The sequence below is a fragment of the Capra hircus genome, chromosome 14 (assembly GCF_001704415.2).
Source record: "Capra hircus breed San Clemente chromosome 14, ASM170441v1, whole genome shotgun sequence".
NCBI lineage: Eukaryota > Metazoa > Chordata > Mammalia > Artiodactyla > Bovidae > Capra > Capra hircus.
The window spans coordinates 18100133-18112558 of NC_030821.1; the positions used below are offsets into that span (position 1 = coordinate 18100133).

At 37.8% G+C, this 12426-nt stretch overlaps 1 protein-coding gene and 1 pseudogene across 1 annotated transcript in view; one reads left to right on the forward strand and one right to left on the reverse strand.

Moving 5' to 3' along the window:
- The window catches only part of RNF19A (ring finger protein 19A, RBR E3 ubiquitin protein ligase), a 52286-nt gene that overhangs the window by 2677 nt on the left and 37183 nt on the right, over nt 1-12426 (reverse strand). The window contains exons 4-9 of the mRNA XM_018058303.1: nt 12231-12375; nt 11263-11425; nt 8180-8294; nt 7538-7699; nt 1669-1882; nt 402-545 (exon numbers count right to left, since the gene is read on the reverse strand). Of these exons, the coding sequence (XP_017913792.1) occupies nt 402-545; nt 1669-1882; nt 7538-7699; nt 8180-8294; nt 11263-11425; nt 12231-12375 (943 nt within the window). The remainder of the gene's footprint in view (nt 1-401; nt 546-1668; nt 1883-7537; nt 7700-8179; nt 8295-11262; nt 11426-12230; nt 12376-12426) is intronic.
- LOC108637518 lies at nt 4201-6570 on the forward strand (annotated as a pseudogene).

The window sequence follows — 12426 nt, forward strand, 5'->3', positions numbered from 1 at the left end:
CAACCCCAAGCAACCACTAATCTCCTTTCTGTCTCTATGGTTCTGCCTGTTCTGGACATCTCTCACCACTTACATTTTTCAGAGAACCTAACAGAAGAGATAACAATTATTCACCTTAATTCTGACTTCCCTGGTGCTCAGACAGTAAAGCATCTGCCTATAGTACAGGAGACCCAGGTTCAATCCCTGGGAAGGGAAGATCTCCTGGAGAAGGAAATGGCAACCCACTCCAGTATTCTTGCCTGGAAAATCCCATGGATGGAGGAGCCTGGTAGGCTACAGTCCATGGGGTCACAAAAAGTCGGACACGACTGAGCAACTTCACTTTCACTTTCTGCTTAATGACAGGGATACAAATTAATCTAAAAATACTTTTGACTCTACAACAACTTTTTCCTTACTTGTCCAGTGGGATATAGGAATTCAGAATGGATCCTGCCATTGCCTTGGTGCTGGCATTGTCACTAACTGTCCCCAAGCTGACTGTGCCGGACTCTCCACTTAGACTGTACCGTTCTTTCTGTACATCTGCTTGTACTTCCAACCTTAAAGAGTGGGGTATCAGAAAAAGACAAAAATTATACATAATATCAGCACTACTATGAGAATGCTTATCTTCAAATAACTGAGTAACAAGAAGCTAATTTAGAGACAACTATAAACATTATTTTTTTCAGTTTCCTTTTATTTGATTATTCAAATTCTACTGCAGTACACTGAATAGTACCAGTCATCCGAATAAAACGGGAAAATTAGCTGTCTGCCAAGTAGGGTAGTTACAGAGTAACACAAACAGAATAGAAAGGATTTTAACTTAAACATGCTCCATTATTCTCACTTAGGGTGTGGCACTCTGCTTCCCCTATTTCAGTGCAAAACACCAAATCTGAATACATTAAAAACCATTCTAAGATCAATGAATCAAAAAATTCTGGGCATCTGTATATTAAAAACGGTTCTAAATTTAACACTTGACTCCTAAAAAAATAATAATATATACCACTGTAACTTAAGAGTTTGTGTTTAAAAGTACACTACCTAAAAATAACTATAACTGATTTATCTTTTAATTCATGTATTTTCCCCTACATTTAAAAAACCCCTAAAGCTAGTAAAAGTGAATTAAAGAAAAAACAAGAGAAGATAAAAATGCTTAACTTATCCTACTTATCTACGTAGCTTTTGGTAAAAGACTTTGTGAGAATTAAATACCCATTACTACAGAAAAGGGCCCAGGCAGACTCTTTTGGCCTCAGCCCATGCACTCCAGACATCCTGACACCACCCGTCCCCTCAGGCTTCAGCCAGTGTCTCACTTCCGAACATCCAGCTGTGGCTGCCCCCCACAGATGTAACTACAGGCTCAATCACTGCCTTTACAGCGTTCACCAGGGAAGCTCCAGCACTGACTCATAAAATCTGACAAGTGTAGTGAACAAAAAAATGGCATAATGTTATCCCTAAGATTTGGTTTTTACCTCATCAGATCTCCTCATTCACTGTTTACCACTAAATTTCATTTTCTGAAACCTTAAAACTTACTTGAAGCCTTACTGTTTTCAACCCTGACGCAGTAGGATTACATGTAATCATCGTGCTTTGTGTTCAAAATTCTCAGCTAACCAGTTCACAGGCAAAGCAAAATGAAGCCGTGCGCAGTTTCCTCACCTGTTGAAGCAGGTCCCCATGGCGCTTCCCGACAGACTCCCTGTGATGCTGGCCCCGGCGAGCGCCATGGTGCTGGCCGTCTCACTCAGGTTGTCCCGAATGGCTCCTATCCGCTCCATGTGGCTCCCGCTCGCACTCAGACTGCCAGTCAAGCCTCCGACACTTCCCTCCCCTATGCTGGGGTTGTGCCTTGCTTCTGCTACCGAAGTTGTGTCTAAATGCAAATGTTTCAAAGAAATTAGTGTGATTATTAATTTCCCTCTCCTTAAGAGTCTGTCGTGATTTTCAGATAGGATCCATTTTCATATAAAGGGTAAAACATACACAGGGATAGAAAAAATGTCTGGAGTCAGGGACAACTATGGGCTAACAGTAAAGGAAAACACTTCACAGAGCCAAGCTGGATTAAGGACTGGGCCTTAGTTTTAAATGGTCGCTACAGGCATATCTTGGAGGAACTGTGGGTTTGGTTCCAGACCATGGTAATAAAGCAAATAACACAATAAAGTGAATCAGGAAGTTTTGGTCCTCCTAGTCACATAAAAGTTATGTTTATACTATACTTGGTCAAGTGTGCAATAGCATTATGTCTAAAAATTGTATATACCATTGATTTAAAAAATTCTTTATGGCTAAAAATTGCTAACCATCATCTGACAAGTCAGGACTGCCACAAACTTTCTTCAATCTGTAAAAATATGTAATGAGCTACAAAGTGCAATAAAATGAAGTACGCCTGCACTTTAGAAGAAAATCTAAAAGACTGAAGAATTCTATAAAGAACCTAATTGTTGAAAAATTTAGCTGATTTTGGAGGAAAATTATGTGATGGTTTTCAGTAAGGGTGTCTTGAGGTCAGTAAGAATGGGTCAAAAGTTGACTTCTGAATATATTCCATAATTCCAATTGTCTATAAGTTATTATGAGGTCTGATACCATTATATTCCAATCTTTTAGTACTTTTTCACATGCTTTATACTGGAGAATTTACTTATTTGCTCTAATATTTGAGCTCCTATTATATAACCCAACTCTGTTTCTAAGTGCTGGGACACAGTGAATCAAAGAGACAAACATCTTGCCCTCAAAAGGCTTATGCTCCAACTGGGGAGAGCAATAAATACAATTAGATGGTGACAAATGCTATGAGGAAAAATAAATCAGAATAAAGCGGAGTGAGTAAAAGGCAGAGAGAGTGATAAGCAGCGCGTGCGTCTGCGTGTGCGTGAGCCTGCATGCCTGTCTGCTGTTTTGTATAGTGTGATGAGAGAAGCCCTCTCTGAAGGAAGTGAAGGAGTGAGCCATGAATTATCTGGGCGAAGGGGAATCCAGGCAGAGGAAACTTCAAGTTTAAAAGCCTAGAGGTGGAAGTATGTTTGGCATCTCAGCATCAAGGACAGGAGGTATAAAACAGAGTGACAAGGGAAGAGTTCAAAGATGTAGCTCAGGAAAGACCACAGGTGGACTTATGGGCCATGGGAGGGGCTGTGGATTCCATTCCCTCACCCCTGGTACAGTCAGAAGCACTGAGAGAATTCTGGACATAAGTTAGACCTAACTAATGGATCATGTAAGAGGCTACTACTATAACACAGGCAAGAAGAGAGCAGTTTGTACTAGTGGAACAGAGATGGTGAGAAATGGCTGAATTATGGCTAAACATTGAAGGAACCAGGAGAATCTGCTGATGAAAAGGGGAGTGTAATCTTAAGTAAAGGTTTTAGCACAGCAATAGCAAGAATAAAGAAACTACTTAATGAGGTAAGGATGACTGAGAGGCCAACAAGTTTTAGAGTGAAGTTTGGTTATAGAGAAGTCAGGCTTGCAATTCTTATTAAGACACTCAAGTGCAGATTAAAAAGAAGAGTTACATGTACAAACTGAAGTTCAGAGGACAGTTCTAGCCTAGATATAAATTTAAGAGTCCTCTGTCTATATATATTATTTAATAGAGATTACCTAAAGAATATAGATAAATCTGAGAATGAGCCCTGGGAAACTCCAAAATTCAGAGGTTAGGAGAGGAAAATGAATCAGCAAACAAGACTGAGAAGGAGTGGCTGCAAGATAAGAGAAGACAAGTAGAGAAAATGTTTTAAGAAGGAGGGCATGCTCTATCATGTCACAGTAAGATGAAAATCAAGAACTGACCACTCTATTTGCTTCATGGAGGTGCCTGGTGACTCTGCTTTGGTGGAGTGGTAGAGAGGAAATTTTAGACTGGTAGGGACCAAAATCTAATTGGAGTGAGTCCAAGAGAAAATGGGAGGTAGGAAATAGAACATTATCTTTGCACACATGCCTGATTACAGAGAAACCTCAGCTTACTGCACTTCAAAGATATATATATACACAAGTAAAATAAAGAAGTGAAGTCGCTCAGTTGTGTCAGACTCTTTGCGACCCCATGGACTGTAGCCTACCAGGTTCCTCTGTCCATGGGATTTTCCAGGTAAGAATACTGGAGTGGGTTGCCATTTCCTTCTCCAGGGGATCTACCCGACCCAGGCATTGAACCCTGGTCTCCTGCATTGTAGGCAGACACTTCACCGTCTGAACCACCAGGGAAGTCAAAAAATAAAAGGTTTGTGGCAACTCTGCTGTGAGCAAGTCTATCAGGGCCATTTTCCCAACATCATTTGCTCACCTGGTGTCTCTGTGTCACATTTCAAGCTTTTTCATTATTATTGTATTTGTTACAGTGATCAGTGCTCAATGATCTCTGATGTTACTACTGTCATTGTTCTCGGGTGCCATGAACTGTGCCCATATATGACACATATGTACTAACAACTGATAAATGAGTGTGTGTTCTGACAGCTCCATTGACGATGGGCTGTTCCCCCTTCTCTCTCCCTTCTCCTTGGCTTCCCTATTTCCTAAGACACAACAATATTGAAATTAGGTCAATTAAAAACCCTTCAATGGCCCTTAAGTTTTTAAGTGAAAAGAACTGTACATCTCTTACTTTAAATCAAAAGCTAGAAGTGATTAAACTTAGTGAGGAACGTTCTTTGAACGTCAGAGCAGGCTGAAAGGCTAGGCCTCTTGTGCCATTTAGCTAAACTGTGAACACAAAGGAAACAGTCTTGAAGGAAATTAAAAGTCCTACTCCAGTGAACACATGAATGATAAGAAAGCAGCATAGCCTTATCGCCGACACAGAGGAAGTTGTAGTAGTTCGGACAGAAGATCAAACCAGCCACCACATTCCCTTAAGCCAAAGCCTAATCCAGAGCAAGGCCCTGCCTTTAATTCTACAAAGACTGAGAGAAGTGAGGAAGCTGCAGAAGAAAAGTTTGAAGCTAGCAGTGTTGGTTCATGAGGTTTAAGGAAAGAAGCTGTCTCTGTAACATAAAAGTGCAAGGTGAAGCAAAAAGTTCTGATGTAGAAGCTGCAACAGGTTATCCAGAAGATTTAGCTAAGATACTTAAGGAAGGTGGCTATACTAAATAATAGATTTTTAATATAGAGGAAACACCTCCTATTGCAAGAAGATGCGATCTAGGACTCTCATAGCTAGAGAGAAGTCAATGCCTGGCTTCAAAGCTTCACAGGACAGGCTGACTCTCTTATTAGGGGCTAATGCAGCTGGTGACTTGAAGCTAGTCAGTGCTCATCTACCATTCCAAAAATCCTACGGCCCTTAGGAATTAGGCTAAATCTACTCTGCTTGTGCTTTATAAATGGAACAACAAAGCCTGAATGACAGCACATCTATTTACAACATAACTTACTGAATATTTTAAGCCCACTATTGAGTCCTACTGCCCAGAAAAAAAAAGGATTCCTTTCAAAATATTACTAGCTCACTGGCAATGCATCTGGTGACCCAAAGCTCTGATGGAGATGTATGACAAGATTAATGTTTTCATGCCTGCCAACTCAACATCCATTCTGCAGCTCATGGATCAAGGGTTCATTTCAGCTTTTAACACTTTATGATTTAAGAAACACATTCTCTAAGGCTATAGATGCCATTCATCAGAAACAACGATTTCTCTGATGAATCTGAACAAAGAAAACTGAAAACCTTCTGGAAAGGATTCACCATTCTAGATGCCATTAAGAACTTTCACAATTCGTGGCAAGTGGTCAAAATATCAACATTAAGTGGAGTTGTAAAGAAATAACAAAAAAGTTGATTCCAACTCTTATGGATGATTCTGAGGGGTTAGACTTCAGTGGCGACTGAGCAACTTCACTTTCACTTTTCACTTTCATGCATGGGAGAAGGAAATGGCAACCCACTCCAGTGTTCTTGCCTGGAGAATCCCAGGGATGGGGGAGCCTGGTGGGCTACCGTCTACGGGGTTGCAGTCGGACACGACTGAATCAACTCAGCAGCAGCAGCAGCAGCGGCAGCAGCAGCAGACTTCAGTGGAGAAAGGAACTGCAAATGTGGTGGAAATTGCAAGAGAACTAGAAGCAGGGCCTGAAGATGACTGAACTGCTGCAATCTCATGATAAAACTTTCGTGAATGAGGAGCTGCTTCCTACGGATAAGCAAAGAGAGTGGCTTCCTGAGATGGAGTCTACTCATGGTGAAGGTGCTGTGAAAACTGCTGAAATGACAACAAAGGATGTAGAACATTACATAAACTGAGCTGATGGAGCAGGAGCAGGATTTGAGAGGACTGACTCCAGTTCTGAAAGAAGTTTTACTGTGGGTAAAATGCTGTCAAACTGCACTGCATGTGAAATCATTTGGGAAGGGAAGAGGAAGAGTCAATTGCTACAAAGTTTATTGTCTTATTTTAAGAAACTGCCTCAGCTACCCCGATCTTCAGCAACCATCACCCTGATTAGTCAGCAACCATCAACATCAAGGCAGGACTCTCCACAGGCAAAAAGAGTATGACTTGCTGAAGACTCACATGATGACTAAAATTTTTTAAGCAATAAAGTATATTTTCTGCTACTGCTGCTAAGTCGCTTCAGTCGTGTCCGACTCTGTGCGACCCCATAGATGGCAGCCCACCAGGCTCTGCCGTCCCTAGGATTCTCCAGGCAAGAACACTGGCGTGGGTTGCCATTTCCTTCTCCAATGCATGAAAGTGAAAAGTGAAAGTCAAATCACTCAGTCGTGTCCAACTCTCAGCGACCCCATGGACTGCAGCCTACCAGGCTCCTCCATCTATGGGAGTTTCCAGGCAAGAGTACTGGAGTGGGGTGCCATTGCCTTCTCCGAAAGTATATTTAAATTAAGATATATACACTTATTTTTAGACATAATGCTATTGCACATTTAATAGACTATAGTATAAACATAACTTCTAGATGCAGTGGGAAACCCCAGAATTCATGTCTTGCTTTATCGTGATGTTTGCTTTATTGCAGTAGTCTGGATCAGAATGTGTAACACCTCCAAGGTATGCCTGTACTTCCATGAAACAACTTCTTTAATAAGAACTTTTGGAATTTAAGAAAAACTTCCACACTTTAAAAAGTGTAACTTCTACTCCTACTGGTAGTCTACGATGGCCTTTATATGATCCATTAAAAAAAAAATAATGCCTGTTTCTTTGAATAACATTAAGTTGAAGGTATTTTCTACTCATCGGGTATCTGCATTTCTTCTTTTATGAACTGCAGTTCTCTTCTACCCTTTTATCACTGATTTGTAATGCTTTACACAAAATTAAAGACTAAAAGTCTAGACTTTCTAAGATACTAGATTCCTTTTGGAGGTTACAGGTACCCAGAACCATTCCACCCTCTTTCATCTGTGAATCTTTCCTCAGCAGCTCTTCTCTGATATACTTCTGGGTGAATACTATTAGGACTAGTAAGAGAGCAAAGCATATTACTTACAGCTTCCCATTTACCACTAGTAAGTACATTTTCTTCCTTTGCTGAAAGGACTTACCTACAGCTGTATTTGTTCCACCAACATTTATATCATTTTCATCATCAAACTCAATTCTGACTCCTTTGCCATTGCCTGCTGAGACTCCACAACCTCCGCTTCGACAGAGAGAAATTGGAACAACACCATAGACATAAGCTAACATAATAGGAACACCAATACCTAAAGAGGAATTAAATCGGTCATTACAAACCAAAAAATAAATCACAGAAACACACATTTTAGAAAGTTTTTTCAAGACAAAGTGTACAGGGGAAAAGTGTTAGGGGTCTGTAACTCTTGACCAAAGCAGATTTACTCAACTATTAAAGGATGCAAGCAGATTCAAAGCTTCTAGCCCATCAGGTGACACATATGAGGTTATATATATATAATCTTTCATGTGCCAGAGCTCTAAACTTTCTCTTGGTGGGGAACCATTAGTAATTTAACAACTATCCCTATAGCTAGCCTCTTAAGTTTATATTACTTGTAACCAATTTGGTTACTAAATGAGAGGCTTTCTAAGGGCTCAGCTTACTGTCCCTAAATAAAAGTAACTCTCTTATCTTTAACAATAAGATGCTCTAATTTTCAAAATTCTTCCACAAAATTTTAATTCTATAAAATGTGAGGTGATAACTACTTTTAAGGATTTCTTACCTACAGTTACTGCAGCTACAACAGGAGACACGATTACGGACAATGTCACGCCACCTGCTATGGCCAGATTCCGTTTGTGCTTTGAGACATCCTTGCCTTCATAGCGATTGTGAATCTTGAATTAAAAATAAAAATGGAGATGATGGATTAAAGAAAAATCATATTACATATTTAATTTAAATGAAATAGACCAACATTTGCTGGAAGTGTAAAGTGATTTATAACTTCATAGTTAAGTGTTCAAATTCAAGGTACATATATTATTGTTCTTAAATCATATTCTTATCATTTGCTCTTTATTAATAATTTGTTTACAAAAAACAGTGATTTAATAGGTTTTACTTTGTGTTTATTTTTAAACAGTCTTGAGTAAAAGTAGTCCTTATAATCTTATTCAGGAATAGGATAAATCATGTTTTGAACAAAGACAACATTAAGAACATTATTTTCAACATAGTTAGGAGCTGGATATTTGACCAATAGGATTACTTCTAACAAATGTATCATTCCACAGCCTTCTAAATAAGCATCCCTAAGTAAAAACTGGTTCTTGGAAGAGGTTTACACAGTCTTTGGAAAAAAGGAAAAAACATGACCTTAAAAAGCAGTACTAATAAGTAAACATCACTAAAAAGAATGAATTTTTTCTCAGATCCCTTTTTATGAAGAAAAATATTATCAAATGACTCAGGCTCCTGGACTCTTATTTACAGCTCAAAATAAGGGGTACAGAGAGACAAAAAGAACAAATAATCCTGCCAGAGGACAGCAGTCCTATCTACTTGGCATCTCTACAGAGTATAGGTATTACTAATAAACAGAACTTAATATCACCATGGAAGTTGCTTGTGAGATATATGAACTTCAGGAAATAGCTCAGTACCTTTGTTCTTGTGATTTCCAAGGGCTAAAACTAATAAAAGTACATTCCCTCCTGTTTCAAGACAGATTCAAAACAGCCTCAAAAGTGTACAGGCAGTCTCTAAAGTAAAATACCTGACTTAAAAACAATATTACAGATGAAACAACATAGTCTATCATTATCATGTGGTTATTTTGAAGGCTGTAAAGTACAATGAATCATGTGGGATGTTTAAAACAGTGAGAAAGCTGGGGTGGGAAGATGGGCAAAGAAGGCATGAACAAGGAACATTTCTATATTCTAGTCAGAATCCTGTTTTCCAGAATGGACTGTATGTTTCAAGGAATGGGCCTCTATACTTCCCGAACAGTCCATACAGGCAGAGATGGCAAAGTTTCCCAAGGCACCTTTCATTATTCTCCAGTATTCCTTGCCACTCCCATTCCTAAAAAACTTAGCAGTGAAGCAGAAAAAAGCCAAAGCTAAAAACTGATGGAACAGATTTGTAAAAGCAGGAAGCTGAGTCTTCCAGAAAATTCCGCATCTTCAAGCACTAATGTTCAATTACAGTGATCATATCATCCTACTAATTTCTGGCTCAATTTTTTCTGCTTTACTATTTTGTGTTACATTTTCTATTTGTTATTGTAAAAAAAAAAAAAAAGCTCACTTTTAAGTACTTTATCAATTTTATAGGTTTTCCTGGGCTGGTCTGTATCCGTAAACACCACAGAGAACATGATTTCAATGGAAAACTAATGCATCAACTTGCAACCATTTGAGGACACATTTGAAATAAGGAGACTTGTTACTGCACCTAAGACTGAACAATGAGGTAAATAATCTCTCCTTTATAAATTATTTGTAGGTATGTACAGTACAACAGTCTCTCTTCCCCTTCTACTTCAAAGTATCTTAATAGTTTTGTTTTTAGCAAAACCTTGCTTGGACAACTCTATGAAAAATTAAAATCTGTTATTATGTTTGGGACTTTAACAATTAAGTTTAGTTACTTAAAACCTTCTGAAATAAACATTTGGCCCATAAATATCTCTGTTTGGCCTCAGTTTCGAGCTAATTAAAAAATAACATGTACTATTATTTCTGACTATAAAAGTATGAACCTTACCAAAAAAAAAAAAAAAATCTGGTTGTTCTACGAAAGAGGATCAGCCTTGTCTTGAGTTTTGTTCCAAAAGTCAGATCTAGAATCAAATGAAACAATTTAAAGGAAAATGGATTCTGACTCAACGTAAGAATTTTCAGTACAGTTCCCTGACAGCACGATGGGCTGTTGGTGGTTTCCCCACTACTGAAGTACCCAAGTGGCTAGCTTGAAATTTATCAGGGATCTTACATAAAGAATTTGGGCATCTGGGTTTAAATCCTAGCTCTGCTTCTTCCTGTGTAACTTAAGATAAATTACATAAATTTTTCAAAACTTCAATATTCTAACATAAATTGAGGTCAAAATGAGTCAAAGTATATAAAACACCTACCACACAGTTAAAACTCAACAAATGTTAGCTCCCTTTTTAAATATTCCTGTACTTTGTTCTGCTTGGTGAGGAGTTGGGATTAGATAATTTCTGAAGTTAGTTCTCAATTCTGAGATTCTACTAATTTAGGGAGCAGCAAACTTCTTAACCACTTCATAAATTATTCTTTTAACCTTTCAATAAAAAATCATTTGCTTAGCTAATGAAGTATAATTCATCACTCAAGACAGTGCAAATACTGGGCATTCAGACTTTCACAAAATGACTGTAATCTATGAAACTGCATATTTACTAATAGCAATAAGAAAAAAACCTTTGAAGTGGAAATAACTCAGGAACTGATTATTCTTTTGCCTTGAAGGCATAGATTATTTATCTATTAACTTCACAGACCTGAATGTACAAGGACACACACATGAGAAAAATGTCAGATGTGTATCCTTTAATATTTTATATGTAAAGTTTATAATGCAAATATGCTGAAGTGTTCAGATTCACATAATTTTCAAGTAAGTCTACTTTTCATGCAAACATACAAGCTTGCCAAACAATGAAAATGTATTATCTTATGAAAAAATGGTAATTATTTGATATTTAAGATGCTAAAAATGACCTGTCTTTCAAACAAACGAAAAACAAAACAAACACAAAGCAAAACCATCAGTCTTAAATTTAAAGATTAAAGATGAGATAATAAATTAACAAGGAGTCAAGCATTTTACCTTCCGGCCCACATACACAGGAATGCCAATGATCATGGCAGGGATAGCAATGCCAGCTATTAAGGCAATTCCTACGGGAGCACCAACAAGTGTGCCCAGCTGCCACAATATTTTCTTCTTTCGGCTCCAGGGTTTCTTCCCCCAAAAAGTACATCCTGATGGACTAAAGGAAAAAATTACAATGTAAAGTAACTGCTGCAAAACATCACAGTAACAACTGACTACAGTACATTCAGCAATGACTATAAAAATTCTCAAATTTAGGAATGAGGGGTTTTTCCCCTTTCTTTGAATTCTGGGTTTATTAAAAGCTAAAAAATCAAGGTAAGAACCACCATAAATTATATTAAAAGGATACTAATAGCTGGGATTCAGATTAAACATTCATTCCTTGTCTTCCACTGGCCTCAAAACCTTAGGTTTGTCTTTGAAGAGTAAATTAATGCAAAATACGCTTATTTTATCCCTGTTTTAAGACACAAAATTATCTGAATATATCATAAATTCACTCTGTAACCTAAATGAGGAAATTTATATATGAGAAAATCAAATGGAAATATTTGTGACCTAGCATAATTAGATATTAAATGCTAACTTTCTAGTTTAACAGAAACAAAGCCAGGAATTTCCTGGAGGTCCAGTGGTTAGGACTTGGTGAGTTCACTGACCCAGGTTCAATTCCTGGTCGGGGAGCTAGATTCCACAAGCTGTGTGGCACGGCCAAAACAAAACAAAACAAAACACAAAGCCAAACAAAAAAAAGAAAAAATTTCCGTTTCCTATTTTTGACTAGCTATTAATCTCAAATGACTGGCATAATAATTGGCTTCCTGTTAAATTTAAGTAGCTAGAATAAAATAGATCTCTTTAAGTAATACTAAGGATAATGCTTTTTCAAAAGAAAAAGTCCTTTTGTCTCACAATATAAAATTATATTTAGATATAAGTAGCCCCTTCTATAAGCTTACCTTAGATAATGTAAATCTGAGATTTCTTTCATACACAACCAACAAAACTCACAACCACAGACAGCACATGTCATGTGATTACAGCTCCCATCATTCATCTTTATTATATAAGCAGCACATCGTGGACATGGTTTTATATCATCAGCTATTAGGAAAATAGACATGTTTAGTATATAAAACTTACCTAAAAATAATA